General features: G+C 39.2%; 1 protein-coding gene across 3 annotated transcripts in view; it reads left to right on the top strand.

Annotated features, from left to right (window-relative positions):
• MPPED1 (metallophosphoesterase domain containing 1) overlaps positions 1-19,738 on the top strand; it is a 66,369-nt gene that overhangs the window by 31,307 nt on the left and 15,324 nt on the right. For 2 of the 3 annotated variants that reach the window (XM_074147495.1, XM_074147502.1), the window contains exon 4: positions 5,400-5,621. In XM_074147495.1, coding sequence (XP_074003596.1) covers positions 5,400-5,621 — 222 coding nt within the window. Of the gene's footprint in view, positions 1-5,395; positions 5,622-19,738 lie in introns of all 3 variants that reach the window. The other variant, XM_074147511.1, reaches the window with a different exon arrangement.

The following is a 19,738-nucleotide window of genomic DNA, read 5'->3' as shown; positions in this document are numbered from 1 at the left end:
CCAGATGTGGTCTCATAAGCACTGCATAGACGAGAAGCATCACTCCCCTTGTTCAGCTGGTTTCACTGTTACTAATACAGGCCAGAATGTGGTTTGCTGTACCACAAAGACACACTGCTAAGTCTTGTTGACTTGTTGACTTCTAGGTGCAAGAGTTTGCATTTGTTTTTGATTAAGATTATGAGGTTCCTGTCAGCCCATTTTTCCAGCCTTTGGAGGTTCCTCCGAACAGCAGATGCCCTCCTTAGTGGGTCAGCAGATCCCTACCCCTAATTTGCTGTTGTCTGCAAATTTGCTGAAGATGCGCTCCATCAGATCATCCAGGCTGTTAGTAAATATGGGAAGCAATATTGGCCCCAACATCACGAGCTGAGGGATACCTCTAGTGACTGACTGCCAGGTGAGCTTTGTACCACTAGGCCTTTGAGCCCAGTATTCCAAGTGATATTCAACCCACCTTATCATCCATTATTGCCTCACCAATTTGGCTATAAGGATGCTGTGGGAGATGGTGTCAAAGGCTAAAATCAAGGCGAACAACATCCAGCACTCTCCCTTATCCACAGAGCCAGTCATCTTCTCATACAAGGTAATTACATTAGTCAGGTATGATTTACCCATGTTAAACCAATGGTGGCTGTTCCAAATCACTTTTCTGACCTTCTTGTGCTTGGAAAATTACTTTGTGGGAGATTTGTTCCGGAATTTTCCCAGACCTGATGTAAGGCTTGCTGATCTGTAGTTCCCAAGATTCCACTTCTTGCCTTTCTTGAGGATAGGTGGGACATTTGCCTTTTTCCAGCTATTGGGAACTTCTCCTATCCTTTTCAAAGGTGATAGACCTGTGATGATAGACACGTGATAGCCCTGTGTCCATCCATTGCAGCACTCCAGTCAGGTGAGCTATCCCACCATGTCTCCATAATCTCAAGAGATGTCATAGCTCTCCACTGTGCATGTAATTCTCTTTCCTTCTGGTTGTACCCCATGCTGTGCCTGAGAAGAGCCCCGGTGGGGCTCCTTTTAAATGGGTAATGCAAGAGCCTTTGTCATCCTGTTGTCCCCCAGCTGCTTCCTCACTGCCTCCATGCCTTCACTTCTCTTCACAGCATGACAACCTTTTGCCAACACACCTAATTTAAAACTCTTCCCACTATATTAGTGAACCTGTTGGCAAGGTCACTCTTGCCCCAGTGTGCCAGGGGAATGCCATCCCTGTGCAGCAGTCTTCATTCTTCAGAAAGGGTCCTGTGGTCACAGAAGCTGGAGCCCTGCTTGCAGCACCAGCCATGCAGCGTCGTGTTGACTATGGGATGTATCCACTCCCACCTGAGCAGTGAGACCCCTCACTGGGAGGACTGAGGAGGTACCACCAGGGCTGCATCCCCCTCACTGTTATCTCAGGGCTGTTAGTCAGCCTTGATACGCTCAAGGTCACTCTAGTGATGCCATTGGTGCCCACACGGATGAGCAGTCAGGGAACTTAATGTTTAGCATATGGCTATTTTGGAAAAGAAGAATTAAAAAAAAAAAAAAGGAAAACTTAGCAAATGAAAATTTTAGCCAGTGCCTTTACAAAGGCTTGTTTTCATGGAGTTTGTAAATGGAAGACAAAAGGAACCCACTGCAATGGGTACGTTGTAGCCACTGCTGTATTTGGTAGAAATCTTTCTTGGCAAAATGCAATTGTTATAAGAAGCCATGAAAACCTGCACGAGTGGGAGTTCAACATTCTCAGCTCAGTTTGTTTACCAAGGGACAAGAAATGTGCCTAGTGTCCTTTCTAGGAAGGACATTGAAGTGCTGGAGCATGTCCAGAGGAGAGCCACCAAGCTGGTGAGGGGTCTAGAGAACAAGTCATATGAGGAGAGGCTGAGGGAACTGGGCATGTTTAGTTTGGAGAAGAGGAGGCTGAGGGGGGGACCTCATTGCCCTCTACAACTACCTGAAAGGAGGTTGTAGAGAGGTGGGTGTTGGCCTCTTCTCCCAAGGGAATAATGGCAGGACCAGAGGAAATGGTGTAAAGTTGGGGCAGGGGAGGTTTAGATTAGGTATTAGGAAGAATGACTTTACTGAGAGAGTGGTCAGGCCCTGGAACAGCCTGCCCAGGGAGGTGGTGGAGTCACCATCCCTGGAGGTATTTAAGAAACGTGTAGACATGGCACTTCAGGGCGTGCTCTAGTGCCCGAGATTGTTGGTTTGTGTCTGTTTGTGGGTGGGGTGGGGTGTGGTTGTGGGCATTTGTTTTGGTTTGGTTTTGGTGTTGGTGTTCTGGGATTTTTTGGGTGTGGGTTTTTTTGGGGTTTTTTTGTTGGTTGGACTCGATTATCTCAAAGGTCCCATCCAACCAAAAATATTCTATGATTCTGTGATTCTGTGATTCTACCCAGCTTATCATTAGCACCCACTAGCAGATATGGGAATAAACTGGTCAACCTGGGAGTGTTTGAATTATCTCTGATCAAGAGCTGGTGGCACAAAAAATAATAGATGGGAAAGTGGTTGTTCTAAAGCTGTGGACACATGTAGAAACATAGCTATGTGCTCTTAGGGAGGTTTTGGTCCTAGCCAAGGACTGAACCAAGGCTACAAGTTGTGCAGTAGCCTGTGCCTAGGGATGGAAAAACATGTATTTGTGTTGGAAGGACACAATGAAATAGAAAATACAGAACAGTTTAAATCATAACATCTAAAAAGGAGAAGTAAGAAGTTGTAGGTCAGAAGTAGGAAAGAGTTGCTGCTTTAAGGTAGTTTTCAGGTAAATACTGATCAGATATTGCTAAAGTTTAGTGGATCTTAATGCTATAAAAGGCACTTGAAACATTCAGCATTTCTCAGTATCGTGCTGACACACCATGTTGGACTGTGGTCCTGCTGCAATAAGGTGGGGTTAGTCCCTCTGAGGCCCGTGGTAGGAGGACCATGCTTTAGTGCAAAGAGATGTTTAGCATTCAGTGTTGATTTCTGCATGTGGACTAGAGTGAGCATCGGTAAGTATGGATCACAGTGGAAGCAGGGAAGATGGGAAATGTGTAATCAGTATTGTGGTCTGATAGCTGAGGGGCTTTGTCTGTAGCCACTCAAGTGGCATCTTATACATATAGTTCATGACAGTGGTGCCCAGCCAAGAGCAAGGTTTCAAAGATTTATACCTAAGGTTGACTCTGCACTTCGAGAACACTTGAACTAAAGAGTTTAGCATGAACTAAAGAGTTTAGCATCTCTAGTATAGCATAGACTAAAGCCTTCTAAGGAACAAAGTTTAAACAAAATATTGTTAAAATTATATGCAAGCAGCAAAAAATACCCCTTATACACACACAAAAAAAAAAAGATTCAAAGGGTAAAGAGGGCTTGTGGAGACAAAGAGAGTTTTAGCAAGTTGCCACCTAGTATGGAATGAAAGGAAAAAACCTGAGCTGCAAACTCATCAAAAACACAGTTGTTAATTGAAAAGCTGACAGACCTGTAACTACAGCAGTGCTTCTGGCCGCCACTATAATAAATGTAACTGTACATTTAGAGTAATTTGCTAATTTGCCTAAGTAACACCCACAGACAGCAACATGACATAAATACATTAGTGAAAGCAACAACTATAACCAGCTCGTACAGGTTCTTGGCTGCTAGATGGATGGATCAGATGAGCTGGAAAAGATTTACAAAACAGAATAGAAATGGAATTGTTAACAATATTGTGGTATAGAGGATTTCTTTATTTTCCTATTTCCCAAGAATTCTTTAAGCCCTGTAGATGCCCATACATGTTGTAGCATGTAAGTAAGGTTTTCAACTTGTGTGTGTATGTGTGCACACACCCGGAAAACTTGTAGGTATGGTGTACACATCTGCAAAATGCTAAACATTTCAGAAGCAAAAATGAAAAAATTTACATCTCAAGTAGTCTTTCAGGTAAATAATTGAATCTCAACATTTAACTTGTAATTATAAATATCTGAAAAGAGTTTCTGTTAATAAATATTCTAAGGACACTTATGTGTTGGGTCCACAGGAAAGACTGGAACCTGTACAATCAATTTCCTAATACAGGTGTTAGAAGTGTCTGAAAATAATACTTCAGAGTTACCCATATCTTTTCATTTGGCAAATAATGAGTTCAGCCACGTGGCATCTCCTCTGGGCCAGCACTGTTCTCTGTCTTCTGTTTCCATAACTCTGGATCACGCCGTTGCATTTTATTCTTAAGTCCTACTCCTGCCAACTTTTGCCACTGCATACTGACTGGTGGTTTACATTCTTTAAATATCCTACTTCTAGGTTAGGCTTGGGGTCATCACTAAAGGTTTCTATGTTATCAACAATACATTTTTAAAATAAAAAAATGACAAGACTGCAGCTGTGCAAGGTGGGTCTCATTTTCAGTAAAATATTTCTTTCTGCTCCCAGTCTGCTGTTCTGACTGTCTTCATCCTGATGCAAATTAACAGTGCCGAAGCAAAGCTAATGAATGCAGCTTTGCACAGTTTCTGTCTTTGTTTCCTCTCAGATATACTTAGAAGGTTTCTATTGAGCCTTTTGAGGCAGGTGTTGCCTGCTCTCAAGGGCAGAATCCAGTTGATAACTAAATGTGGAGTCAGGTGGAAAGTTTCTGTTGCAGTACTGCTCTCAGGAAGAACCCTCATGTGTGGGCATATATATTCTTGCCTTCAGCAGGAGGTTGTTGTAAGGTTTTTCACTAAATACGGGTTGTAAAATATTCTTGAACATGAGTCATTTTAAATTATAGTCCACGGATCTAAGGAAGTCACTGAGAAAATGAAGCAGCAAAAAACATGGGTTAGAGGCAAACTGCGAGACTTCTCTGTGGGATGTGGAATTTTGACAGGTAAAGCCAATCCCTGTCTTGCTTGAAGGCTTGATCTTAATGTTAGGGCAAAGAGGGCAGCAGACCCCTTTGGCTGATCCAAGTTCTGAGTCTAAGACCTTCTCAGTAGTAGCTGATAAAGACCACAGCTCTGGGAGAAGAGAGCTGACATTATTTTATGAAGTGTTACGGCCGATCTTCTTTGAACCCTAATTTCTGTCAGAGAGTTATCATCCCTGTCACAGTAAGTGATACTTTCAGCACAAATGGCAATTAACTAGAAGTAAATAGTAGAGCAGAAGTCTGCAGACTGGTTTTTAAGGTTGATGAGTTGAAAGTAGTTTCAACACATTAATGCTAAGCATGCTAAATCATAGTGTGCCCTGAAAAAGACAGTAATGTCATTTACCTGAAATCACCAGGAATTACAGTAACGCGTAGTAGGGATGTGCTCGATTGTTTCAAATATGTGAGCATATTACAAGAATCAATAACAGTTTGTGAGTCTGTCTGTTTTCTTTTATCAGGTTTTCCATAAAACAAGTAATTTGTTTGTTTTCACTGTTTTAGGTAGCCTGCCCTATGAATACAAGATTGTGATAGCAGGAAATCATGAATTGACCTTTGACCAGGAATTCATGGCTGACTTAATCAAGCAGGACTTTTACTATTTCCCCTCTGTTTCTAAGCTGAAGCCAGAGAGCTATGAAAATGTACAGTCTCTCCTAACAAACTGCATCTATCTTCAAGACTCTGAAGTGACGGTGAGGGGATTCAGAATATATGGCTCCCCTTGGTAAGCAGGTTTTTAAGCTTACATAAAAAAAATACTGTTGATTGCTATCACATCAGCCATTTTGTATGCATCAGCTATATTTGGATTGCTGTGTTAGGAAGAAAAGTAATACTCAGTTTGATAAAGTTTTTGTATTTTCTTATAATGAATCATTCCTGTGACAAAATAATGTACTTGTACTATGGGTATTGTTAACCAAATAACGATGGGAAAAGGATAGTGTGCTTTTTAAACTCTCAGCCAGGAGCAGTTCTCTAACATAGTCCATGTAGGGGGGTTTTGTGTCATAAAATATGTTTTCTATACTTAGTCAGTTTATATAATTACAGGTTAACGTTATTGCAAGGTACATTCTTTTGACAATTTCCATCCTACAGGTAATATTTAAGGTTCATTAGTGTATACAGTAGTCGTTTAATGCCACAAGCTCATTTCAGTATTTGTTTAGGCTTTTTTTTTCTTTTTAATATCCCTCAGAATCTTACCTTTTTTTATACAGTAATAGCTTTCCTCAAGGTATAGTTGTGCTTCTAAAATGAAGTGAAAAAATCAGTATGTCATGGATTTTGCTGTACTGCATAGAGTGAACACTTAGAACTCCTTGACAGTATCGGAGACAGATGGGCTTTGGCTTCCTGACCTCCACCTTGGACCTCGTATATGCTGCTTCTGCATCTCCTACTTATGTTGCATTACTACTATATTATTTCTGCCAACAGAACTGTAAATTGGGTCTTTTATGAGTATTTGGTATACATTTAAAGTAAGTAAAAATCTATTTTAAAAGGCAGGTTTTCAAGGGAATCTGTTATTCTTCCTTTTAAAATCACATCAGGCTGGAATGTAGCAAACAAGTTGTCAAACCTGATGCATATACCCCCAATGTGAATTTTCAGTGTGAATAAACTGTGAAATCTCTGGGATTTTTTTTTTTTTTAATGAAAATTGGCATTTTCCCATTTGGTTACTTGAGATGGGTGTTAATTTTCTCTGAGCTTATTCTACATTTGTCTACATTAAATAGCTTTCCTCTTAAATGCACCCTTCTCTCTCTCCCTCTTAGATCTCCAGATCTTTCTGGGTTTTTTCAACCTACCCACCTGCTGTGTTGTAGTTTGTCTTCCTCTTGTGTCTACTGTGTATTCAATCAATGTACAATTTACTTAATTTTCCAAATTATTAGGGAAGATATTAGATGGTATCAGTCCCAATATTAACTTCTGAGAAATGCCACTTGGCATCTCTTCCCATTTTGATGTTCAACTGTAAATACTGTAATTATGCTCTGTTTACAATATGTCTGGCAACTTCATATCTTCATTGCAATATTCGTAACCAGGCACCATATTTCCAGTGTCAGTAATAATTTTCCGGGCAGTAAAGTACCAAAAGTCTCATTAAAGTCTAGATAAATTAAATTAAAGCAAAACACTATCTATAAAGTAGCACTAAGTAGAAACCAAAGGAAACCATTTGAACTTTCTGTGTATGATTAGATCTGTAAAAATCTGTTGAGAAAACTTTTGTCCACCCACTAACCCATAAATAATGTTTCTGTAAAATCATATCTGCCACATTCCCTTTGTGCGCTAATCCTGTCATTTTGCACAAGTTTTCTAAGCTATCTGGCATGACCTATTCTTCATGAAAAAAGATTGCTTTCCATCTTTTATGCATCTTCAGGTTATATCTAAGCTTCTGCACTACATGTTTCACAGTGTTGCTAACTCATCTCCCACCCCCTTATGGTCCTGGAAGATGAGTGTTGTGAGGTCTTTTGAAGATCTTTGCTTACTCCATATGGGAGAAAGTCTTGATGAAAGTCTTCCAGCCAAACTGTTTGTTTTTTTTTGCTTGTTATTATGCAATGCTGAATGAAGTTTCCATGCTAATTGATGTCATGTCCAGTGGAAACAGCAGCAACAACAACAATAGCATTAATAAGTTGTTCTTCATTAGTCTATCAGAACAGCAGATGCAAAAGTAACCAAGTCATATCAGCCAGCCCACCAGTCAGAAAACTTAGGAAGAGAAACAGCTATTCTGTGTGGGTTAAACTAGCTGCCTGCTAGATTGAAGGCAGTAGTACAAGTCTGTGCCTACTGATCACTACTGTTCTTTAGGATTTCTTTTTGTTTCTATACTTCATTCACCCTGAAAAGAGAGGTTTGTCATAGCCTCTCTGGGAAATCAGTCTCAGTTTCTTTCTACATCATAGTAATGTAATCTCTAAAAAACTACAGAACTTTGCTGAACTTTCCATGGCGAATCTTTTTTTGCCCTTGCATCATGGAGCCAGTCCTTTAGAAAATCCTTATGAACCTACTCAAGACTTCAAAATTTAGAGTTCTTCAAGATCTCAGAACTTAGTAAGAAAACTACATTTCATGCAGTTGCTTGTTTAGTATCCTAAAATAATTTTCTTTTCCGGCCTTGAAAATATGCATCTAGCTTTTCAAATGGGTTTGTTTAGTTGGAGAACTCCCAATTACAGTTTATGTTTGTTGTCCATACATGACTCTATTTAATGATAAGGTGAACTATCTAGAAATTGAAAGACTGGGACCCAGGTCCTGTCTTTCCATTTCTGGTTACAGCCCTGACCTTCTGTCTTACTTCACCGTTTGTAAAATTAAGTACAAGCTAGAGATAGCCCTCCTTTATAAAACAGGTTAATCAATAGTTGCAAAGTGCTTGGAGAATGCTAGGGTAAGGTCTGAGTGAATGCTAATTAGCATTAACTTAGTGTGTTTCCCTGTAGCCATCTGCATTTTTATATATGACCTGTACACAATTACTTACTGCTTAAGATGTTTTAGTTGCAAAATCAACCATGAGAGCCTGATTGGTTTGCGTAACATGCCAATCTCAAAGGCCTTTTAAATATTTACCATTTGTGTGTGGTTAAATATTTTCAGTAGCATTTGGGTATTTTGTCCTCTATTATTATCTAAACCTCAATGGTTATATTTAATTGCATAGAAGAAATGGGAGACTGTTTCGTGTCAGAAACCCATGCTCTAGCTCTCTTGGGCTCCAAGGGCAAGACTTCAAGTGCCAGATTGAGCCTCTACTCACTAGCAAAAAATTAACTGCCTTAAATGTTAATTACACTAGTATTAACATCAAGCAGAGAGCAACCATTTTGAAATGCAAGCTGCAAAGCACAAAAGCTGCTGTTTAGGAATTAGTATTTGCAACACCAGCATCTTGAACCACAGATTATCAGTATAGATGATGAGGGAGAGGAGTATAAAATATTGGATGCTTAATGAGAAACTTGGGAATATCAAGATGTTAAATGTGTCCAGAGCAATCTTCAATTTTAAGGGTGGCTATGTTTGGCCTAGGGGGCTGATGCTTTTGGGAGTGCACTGTACAGTGTTGGTTGCCAGATCTGAATGAGCAGGGCATCAGAGTGCAATGTGCTTCCTTACAGTGTAGCCCAGATGCTGGGAGCCTTTGTGTTTTTTTCCAATATAAAGCCTGAACACCAAGAGGGTTTTTTTCATAAAAAGCTAGGCTCTCTGGTTTCATCCCAGTGAAACCCTGGGTGTGGCCAGAACATATTCACAGACCTGGAAGCAATCTTGTGTAGAGAATAGCCATGAAGGTAAAGCACTTGTTGTAAATTAGAAGGTACTTTTAAACACCCTAGTTTATTCTGGGCTGCTATGAGAAAAGTCAAACTGGCAGATAGAATAATCCAAATAATTCTATATAATAATTCTATATAATGTATTTTTGACTGCTGAGCCTTCCCAAAGATTAAGCCATCTTCCAGAGGGTTTTAATTTGTTTTTCAGTAATGTACAAAACCATAACGTAGAAGTAAAAATACAGCAAGCAGGAACACCAAAGAGGCGACAGAGAATCCATCCTTAGGTGTTTTCAAGACTTGGCAAGACAGTCATGGCTGACCAGATCTAGTGGTGGTTTGTGGTAGGTTGGACTGAAGATCTCCAAAGGTCCCTTTTGAGCAATGTTTCTGTGATTCTCTCAGTCCCACTATGGAGCTTAAGCTAGGTGTCAGTGTTGGTACCTGAAATGAACAGGTATCAACAAAGTCCTTATATAATAGGGAGCTTTGCTGTTAATATCAAATTCCTTACAAGCAGTAGATAGTCCCGGCAGGTGGTTTGGAAGTCAGGAAGCTGAAATAATAGTGGAAATTTGAATTTAAATTTGAAGCGGAAGGTCTTTTCTGTGTCATCAGATGTCATTCATGGAATCATATTAATAAATGATTAGTGACTGTTTCAGTTATAGATTTCAGCCTTCTATTATAGTTCATTACCACCACAATGTGTTATTATTTTGCAGGTAAGAGTTTTAGTGTTAAATGTAGCTGGGTTGAAGATAGGCTATGCAATCCACTTGTACCTCTGCATTGCTGAAGATTTTAATTGCACAATTACACACTGTATTTGCACAAAAACCCCTGATGCATTCAGTGCACAAGATTTGCTGTGCTTGCTGAATGAGTCAACTGTATATTATTCCTTTTATAATCATTATTCAGCATTGCCACGTAAAAATAACTGCCTGTGAAGGTGCATGTACATTTTTGTATCAATGTGAGAGCACCTCTCTGAGGTTCATTCTTGAATGTGTGATCCTGAGTGTTGTTACATCTGCTTCTCTGCTGTGCGAGGTTCCAGTAATGGACTCTTGTCCTACTGCATGTTTTTTGCATTGAGTTTTTTACAACTCAATGAGTAAGTAACTCGCCTCACTGTTCTGTTGCATGCAATAACTACAGAAGACATGCAATAACTGTGTAAGACCTGAAGACTAGTGAATTGATCCCTGATCAATAATCAGAAGCTGTTTGTGCCTGGCAAAGATTGTACTGGCTGTTCTGCCAATGTCTAAAATTGCACCCTTGCCTCAAATTTCTAGAAAAGATGTGCGTCTGCAGAAGAAGAGGTGTTCTGTGTGTATGCTCTGATCTTGTGGAAAATGGCAGGAATTCCAGTGGCATTTTTTAGTAAAAGGTGGATTATTGTGCATTAACGGCAGGGTAAGAGTATACATTTTACTTGACATAGGAAAAGGAATGCAAGTGGCAGAAAGAAAACATCTTCCTAGCCACTGAATTTCCATAATGCTTTTAAGCATCTGTACACAAATGCAGGAGAAACTTTGGTCCTCCTGCTTTCAAACAGGCATACAAGGTGGCAGGAGACCATTTTATCTCTTTCAGTGTTTTTTTTTTTAATTTTCCACAATGTGGGAAAGGAAGGGATAATCAAAGCCCTCTTGCCAAACATATGACACTTTCATTACTCTAAATGACATATTGACCTGGATAGCTTAAAGAAGCCCTTTAGGATGAGATTGCCTCCAGACTCATTATCCAGAGAGTGGATTTTTGCTTGACTTTGATTATCTGGAGGGATCTATTTCTGTGAAACAGAACCTCATTTTTCTTTTTGCAGAATTAGTTTTTTCTAGTGTCTATGTATTCTCATTTCCTCCTTCATTCTTTTGTTATAGGCCATCTGGAACTTCAGAAACTCTCATTTCCCAGTCAGGGAAAGTGGGAGAGCAAAGATTAATATCAGCCTAGAAAGACATTTATGACCATTTGTCCTGAAGTGACAGACTCCCAGGCTGGACTCCTGGGTTTTTGTAGCTTCTCTCCAATGGAACGTTGATTAGATATGGCCCTTGCGTGTTTACACACAGGCCAACAGCTCTCCTATAACATTGTTGTTCAGATAATGGGAACTGAGTGAAGAAAGTTAGGGGTGTGTATGTGGGCAGTGGGTTTTTTCTGTTTGAGTATTGTTTTTACTAAGCTTAGCATTCTGGGTCAAGGCCATTCAGTGAACTCTGGCTATGGCAGAGAAGATGGCCGAGTTCCTTCCAGTGTAAAAGACATCAGCCTGTAGGTTGCATTAGTGAGTAGCACCCACCAGCTCGGCCCAAAGCAACCTTGACAGGGGTTTTATGCTCCAAATCACCATCCCACTTTGGTGTGAGGGCTGGAAATTTGTTCCAACCTGTTGGCCCTTTTCTTGGTGCACCGCAGCTATCTGTACTATTCCAGTACGCAGCCCAGTGTCTTTACTCAAGCTGTATACTCCAGTGTGATCGTAGTGCTTAGCTATGGGTGTGTAACTCTCATCTGATTTGTTACTTTCTTGTCTGATTTGTTTTTTCATCACTATGTAGGTGACTTTGTTACACTCCTCAAATGTTTTCTCTCTTTGTGAGTGTATGTGCGCGCGCGTGCAAAATGAGACAGACTTATTTTTGTTCCACACAGACTCCAGGTCACCCATACCTTAGGTCTCCGTTTCAGTGCCTTCCTCCTCCATCTTTTCAAGAACATCTGTAATAGTCTCTTTCATTCCTCACTGAACTCAGTTTCCATCAGTAAAATAATGTAGCAAAGATTTATAGATTCATTTCATGAGAGGGACACGCTTTCATTTTGCCAGTGATGAATCATCTAATGTTTACTTTCCCAGACCTTGTACAAATCTTTACAGTCATTCAGGTGAACATCAATTAAAATGAAACTGTATTAAAATAAAATATTGACTTCATTTAACATAATATACCTCCCAAGCTGGGAGTGTGGCTTCCAGATAGAGCAGCAGCAGCAGCAGTGCAAGATGTCATACTGCAGGTTTCATTCCCTGTAAAATTCACAGAAAATAGTAACTTCTGCCTCAAAGTGACCACTCTGATTCTCAGTTCTTATGCTCCCTTTCAAATCTGCAAAAAAACTATTCAGTACCTTGCACATGACTAAAATACTTAGGGACTCAAAAATTTGTGTTACTGGACAAAACCATACTAGAAGTTTTTGTAAGTAGAATAGCTCATCCTCCTATGTTCTCTTCTTTCTGCACCCTCACTTGGTCAAAAGACCAAAATACAAATAACTGAAGTGGAATTACTTCTGTACTGTTTTCTAAAGCAATAAAATACAACTCTAAAATTCTCGCAAACCTCAGATTAAGTAGATTTTTGAGAAAGTGGCTTGTTTTCATGTCCAGCTCTGTTAGTGCTACAGTTTTGGATGGATGGATGTGGAAATGTTGGATGGGGACATATTACAGAGTGCTTGGTTTTGTTTGCTCAGAAATATGTTTTAAAAATGGTAGATGTTCCCTGATTTTTAAAGTTGGGAACTATTTGGAGCTTTTTTAAATTATTGACTTGCAGACAGACAATCAGTATAAGTGAGTAATTTATGTAGACTGACATGGTACTTGAAGAAAATTAAAATCATGAGTGGGAATAATAGAGTCCACTCGTTATTTAGAAGTGGGCATCTCAAGTTTCAGAAATTCTGGGGAGAAGGTTGGCATCTAAGCCTGCCTGATGTGGCTGAATTACTGTGGTTAGAATGCTGAAGATGTTTTATTTCAGACATTCAGTAAAAGGTAGGTGAGATGTGACAGATGTGTAAGAAATAGCAACATGTTTAAAAGAGAGAAAGCAAAATTCATCATCCTGTTGAAATACATTAATTAACAGTCTGAGGCACATAGATACAGGTTTAATTGTATTTTAATAGAATGCTGCAGTGATATTTTTATTTCCTCTTCCATACTTACCAGAAACCATTTTCCATTTTCGAAAGTACTACTTCTAAAAACACTTAAAACCACAATACACTGTAGTTTAGTTTGCAGCATATGGAAGATCATAAATGTTTTTTCCTGCAAAATGATTTTGATCTATTAAATTCAACTGTTCAGGGAAGGTAGTGGAGAGAAATGTAAGATATTGAACTCCTGAAGTGTGAAAGGTTTTCCAGTGGCAGAAAGTGAGACTTAAAAGTGCATTCTGGCTGTTTCAACATTAGAAACAGATCACTGGATCGTTTTTCTCCTTGTTTTTTTCTTTTTTTTTTTTTTTTTACCAATGGCACTTTGCTAAAATTGGTGCATTTCATGTGATAAACATGTCTTGGAAAGTGTTTTTTTACATGATTTGGAAATTTGAGTCCCATTCAGTAGGCACTAGGTATACAGGTGCTATTGCTCATGTGAGCAATCATGAACACTGCAGTACAAATTAAATGTCTGAAATGAATTAGCGAGAATCATTAACATTCCTGAAAAAAAATGTGTATGTAACACAATAAAAATTTCTGAGATTCCAAGTGAATTTTCTATAGCATGTTAAAGGAACACAGTTATTATTAACCGATTCAACTCTGCAATAGGTATGTGAGCAAATGAAAATTTAAACTAAACTACACCTATGGCCCCTAAATATCATCAAAGTTAGACTGGCGTGGTAAATCCTAGTTGTTAACATGCTCCTGAGAAATTTTATTTTTTGGTTTCCCACAAGATTTTTTTAAAGTCACAGCAGTTTAGAATATCCCTTTTCTCTTTTCTTGTTAATGGTAGTTCCAGAAAATGTTTTCTCTCGAATAAAATTTCTTCCCAACATTGCCCAGGGCTGAGGAGTCTGGAACAGTTCAATCCTAGAATAGTCACAATAGAGGAAAACCAGTAAGTCAAACACCTTTGCATGCTGCTTGCTTGTACATGTTTGTGTGCTAGGGGTGTGGATCAATTCTCTAACACGTTTCACAGTGACCCCTTGCAGAGTGAGCTTAACCAGTTACTGAAGCCAAAGATGCTTTGCATCCACTTTGCAGTTATGTTGCTCCACGGTGTCTGTACAAGCGTGCAGGACGTTACACTGCCCATGTGGGCATGTATGCTGAATGTAGACCAGAAATTGTGGTGATTTCGCCTAACATTTTTGAGCAAGTCCCGTTTCTTGTAATGTCTGAACGCATTGTGTGGCTTTATATTTCTGTATGTGATTGGGGATTTGAATTTACTTGTTTCGTTGCAATGCTTCTAGCTTTAGTTAAATTTGAGAGCAGGCAAAGAATATATTGCTTCAGTTTAATTAGCTTGGTAGAAAAAAGTCCTTTCTTGGGCAGTAATTATTAGTTGTATATTATTAAAAGGAAGTAGTTCACATTCAGTTACTTAGCAGAAATAATTGAATCTTCTGATCCAGTAAACTAGCTCACTTTGGATTCAGCTCGTTTTTAATTTAAGACCTATAGAAGAGGAGACCTGTAATCTCACTACAGGGAATTGGCTTCACTTTCCTGCAGTTCATAAACCACAAGAGTGAAACTGCAATCCCCCACAGCAGTTTTCTCTTTATTTTTCACATTTGCTTGAAAGTTTAATTTTATGAGACAGAGCTGATTTTAAAGTTTAAAGTGCTTTTTTTGTTGTTGTTTTGGTGCTTTTTTCCCCGTTTTTTCTTGAACAAAAGGACTATCAGCTCTATCTGTAGTCTGGGCTGTAGTCTCAGACAGCAGCAATTTCAGGATGTTTCAAAGATGTAAACACAGTTGGGTACTGTGATGAGCCCTTTGGCGATATTCCAAGAGAAACACAAATAGCTAACTAGTTTGGAGCGGATCTACATGGAGCTGATTCTCAGCTGGAGTAAATTGGCAGAGCTCCACCAGTTTTCGAGCTGTTTACACCTGGTGAGAATCAGCTTCCCTACTTCACGGTAGCTTGCGTATATGCTTTTCCCTAGGTTTTTACACAGTAGATGTGTTATTACATCAAGAAGTAGATGGTGACTTTCCATTGTGCTCTATGTGAAGAACTGTAAATAGAGCCACCATCACAAGAACTAATTGTAACGCAGTTATCTGAGTTCTTTTTCTTTTCCCTGACCAGATTTTAAGGGAAGAAGTAATTTACCACTTGTTGTGAAGCTGTTTAACATCAGAACACTTCCTTTGGATTTGTTCCTCATAAATTAATTTTATTTAATAAATTAGCATTGTTTAATATGAGGATTTTCTTCCCCAGTAAGAAATCAGAATAAATTGGAACCAATATTAAAACAGAGGGCTGCACCTGTGTTTGTCAGATCTTTCTAATCACATAATTTACATCAAATAAGTATATGATTTTTTTAATATTCTCTCAGAATTCCTAGCTACCTGAATGAGCATCCAGGTGTTAAAGCTGTACCTTTTTGGTACAGAGAGTTATATTGCAGCAGTTGATTTCTACCACTGTACTGTGGGGTGAATTTAGGACTGCAGCAAACATGAATTTGGAATTTAGGATTGCTTGGGTGTTGTTCACTTCAGGTAGAAACATGACATACGAAGTATCAGTATGTGCTTTTTTAAACAAGAAGTAAGTTCATCTGTTGCTAAATTGAAAATGTTAAAAATAATACACTTTATGCATATATGCACATGTGCTGTATTAATTTATTAGTTTTGGAAGCATTTTCATGCTTCCTTAACTCAAAATGGCTTTGAATTTTCTAAGGAAAACAAGGTAAAAAAACAAAAAGGAAGGAAAAAAAGAACTGGCAGACAGTTAGTCCATATGGCCTAATTACTCCTGATATTTTGCGAAAAGAATGCAAACCTGGTGAGTTACTAAACTGAGAAGTGGCTAGTGTGAGGGCCATTTTTATCAATTCTCAGTGCACCTATTACACATCCTACCTATTTTAGTGATGCTTCATCTAGAAGAGTCCCTCCAGGAGCTGCATCATAAAAACCCCCCCAAATGTAGCGTCTCCATTTGAAGGGATATTCCATCTCCTCAGTTAGCAAACTTCTGCGAAGTCTTAGAGGACTACAGTAAGCACTAACTAGCTGGATGTGTGGAAGGACATTCTTTTTCTTTAGCTGTCTGGTCATTTGATAGTGAGAAACCGTAAAGATGCCATGCATACATGGGCCTCAAATTACTTTTCCTTACTGATTGGCCTGTTCACGGCAAGTTTTACGTTTAAAATGAGATGGTGACTGTAATGTTGACAGAGGGGCTGTTAACTCCTCTCTCTTAGCCCTTCTTCTTTCTCTGACTATCAGCTATTAGCATCTGAAGTACAGTCTGCATAGCCTGGCTGTACCTATATTTTTACATATTGAGAATCAGAGAGACTGAGGGAACGGACCCCAAGACGTCAGGAGGTCAACACCTTAGCCCTGCATTAAACCCGTAAGATTGTACTGAAAGTCTGTACAGTTCTACATCTGTACTCTCAGCACTGAGTCTCTTGGTTAATTATTCCAAATTAGCTTTTAAGTTTGTTTGTTGGGTTTATTTTATTATTTAAAAAAAATATCAGATGGGATATTATCAGTTGGCTTCCAGCAGAATTAAATAAACTATTTGCATTTGGTGTTGGCATGTTTTAAATTCAGTCTTTCATTAACTTTTCTCCTTACCTGTTATCTTTTGTTTTCTTGTTATGAAGATAAAGTAGATTTCATTTTATTTTTCATTGTTTTCTAACAGATTAATGTGTAGAAATGATCAGTTCCTATTAGTCACAGCTCATCCTTTCTTCTCTCCAGTCAGAGATGTATGAAATCCTTTACTAAATAAAGGATGAATGATTTCTTGTGTTACTCAAATTGCAAAAGAAATAATTACTGAGAAAAGGCCATATTCTGATTTTTACCCTCCTTTTCTTTTGTGAAGACAATGATTTAGTTTGATTCAGTGTTCCAAGAATGACAACCGTGGATGCAAAGCAAGCAAGGCAAAAAAGCAAGAACATAGCGAACTTCCCCATGGAAGAAATGTTGTCTGTTGAGGCCAGCAGACTGATAGAAGATCTGGGTTCAGTTTGCTGCTCACTACAGCCTCCCAAATAATGCTGTGCAAGCCTTCTAGTGTCTTAGCACCTACATTCCCTTCCCTTCTGTTTTCTCCTTTCCACCTGCTGAGCTGTACTTTGTGGCCATGTGTTCCAGGGGGTAATCTTATATGAGATTAACCATCATTTGCATTTATTAATTTTAAGTATAAGGCCTTAGCTTCCATTAAAAAAAAAAAGCCCTGGTTCCAATATTATGAATGAGTGAACCTAAGTTTCTTGTTTTGTGTAATTTAATTCTTTTGTACACTGCTTTCCTACCTCTTCTCTAAAATCATACTAGCCTTGTCTCTCTCACATTGAAGCTAGTCATAATATGTCTCCTCATACGCCTCAAAACTTTTTTCTAGAAATCTCAGTTATGCTCTTAAAATGCTTGAGTGCCAAGATGTTGAACGGTATTTCAAAACCTCTAAACAAACAGTGCCCTGCCAGTCCTTTTTGGCACTAATGGCCTAATAGCTAGTTTCCTGCCTGCTTTGGATGGTCCTCTTGAATGTGAGGAGGAAAAGACGGAAAGGTGAGTGTTATTTCACAACTACTTTCAATGCAGAAACAGATAACACCCCACAAAAAAACCTTAGTATCCTTAGTAAAGGATAAGGTAAATCCTTAAATCCTTAGTAAACTGGTTAGTTAGTTACTGCGGAAAGGCTGAAAAGGCAATTACAGAGATTGGGTAAATTCAACTAACACAGTGATGGGGAACGTGAAAATATGAAAACCTGAAGGGTGTGAACACAAGGCAAACAAGGAAGCTATACAGTGTATATAGTAGTGTATACCCATGTTCACATGACTGCAGCTAGTTATAATAGTAAGATGAAATCAAGACCAGGAAAAATTAGTCTTAAATGTCCAAAAGTGAGATTTCTTGGGCTAGGAATCAGGATGTGTTGGAATTTTACCTGTGATTGCTACTGCTGAATCTAACTGCTTTTTGGTGCTCTGTGACCGGTCCCGTATACCAGTATGACTTTCAGCATGCATAGGCCAATCTTCTAAACATTGAATGTATGCGACCCTGTAATTGTCATGAAGGGGAGCAGAAATGAGAAGACTGATTAGAACCATTTTTTTCCCACTGAGGTTCTTTACAGTCACCAGCCAATATCTGTTTATTTTCCAATCACAGAAAAATGACAACTGTCGTGGAAGAAAGACTGGAGCAAGTTATATGTGTTTGTGAACCTTTGAAATTTATTTTGTAAGCAAAGGAATTCTAGTGAGAGCACTTGCCTTTCAGCTGCAAAAATTACTTCTCTGGGAAACTTCATAGAAATGAGGAGGTACAATGATCTCTGCATTGTGTTTCAGTTCTGTATTTTTTGCTACCAAGGTGTTTGCGAGATGCTCCCCACCTGTCCCTTTGATACGCTAATGGCCATTCAGTCAGTAACCATCCATAGCTCTCTGCAGGTATTGGATTATGCAAGGGAGTTTTCCCTTCAGGTCAACGGGAATAGTTGCGTGCCTACTGGTGGCAGGAATTGCTTTATTCAACAGGACAACCTAGATGCAGCTGATGCAGTAAATCCTGCAGTCCTGAAGTTCTCCTGAAGGGAGCCTACAGGAGAGCCGGAGAGGGACTCTTTGTCAGGAAATGTAGTGACAGGACAAGGGGTAATGGTTTTAATTTGGAAGAGGGGAGATTTAGATTAGCTATTAGGAGGAAATTCTTTACTGTGTGGGTGGTGAAGCACTGGAACAGGTTGCCCAGAGAAGCCGTGGCTGCCCCATCCCTGGAAGTGTTCAAGGCCAGGCTGGATGGGGCTTTGAGCAACCTGCTCTAGTGGGAGGTGTCCCTGCGCATGGCAGGGGGGTTGGAACTGGATGATCTTTAAGGTCCCTTCCAACTCTAACCATCCTATGATTCTATGAGTCTATGATTCTTGAGGTAGCTGGCACCTGGCAAGCACTACAGGCAGTGCTGTGGTGGGAATATTTCTTTGACTGCCTGCTGGCTGCCTGCCGTGTTCATCTGTAGCCAATGACCAAGTACTGGGGAGGGTCCCCTTGAGCTGGTAAGCGTACAGAGAGGAAAGAATCCATTCTTTAACTTAAAATGTTTAAATTGAATCAAGGTAATGGAGAATCAGATTTCACTCTTTCATTGCTTGTAATAGGAAAATCCATGCACATTGATAGTTTTCCCCAGTCAAGTGTTCTTTTTTGTGTCCCCTTCTTGTCCGTCTGCTAAGCAGATTGAGACGGGTACCAGTGGTTTGAAAATTGAAAACCTTCAATTTTCACGTAAATTACAGGTCAAATCTGTGTGGTGCGTCACCGCCCTTTACAGCAAATCACATGTAAAACTAAGTTATGCCTCATTTGAATGACAAAAGAATTCTTGGACTACATGGTAGCTCTTTCCAGTAGTAGCTGAATAGAAGAAGAAAAACTAATAAATAATTAAGGCAGTAATATGTTTGACCACTTTTTTTTTAGTATGACTTTTTTCTGTT

This window comes from Numenius arquata, chromosome 1 (assembly GCF_964106895.1).
Source record: "Numenius arquata chromosome 1, bNumArq3.hap1.1, whole genome shotgun sequence".
Classification (NCBI taxonomy): domain Eukaryota; kingdom Metazoa; phylum Chordata; class Aves; order Charadriiformes; family Scolopacidae; genus Numenius; species Numenius arquata.
This window is presented reverse-complemented; position numbering and strand designations above follow the sequence as displayed.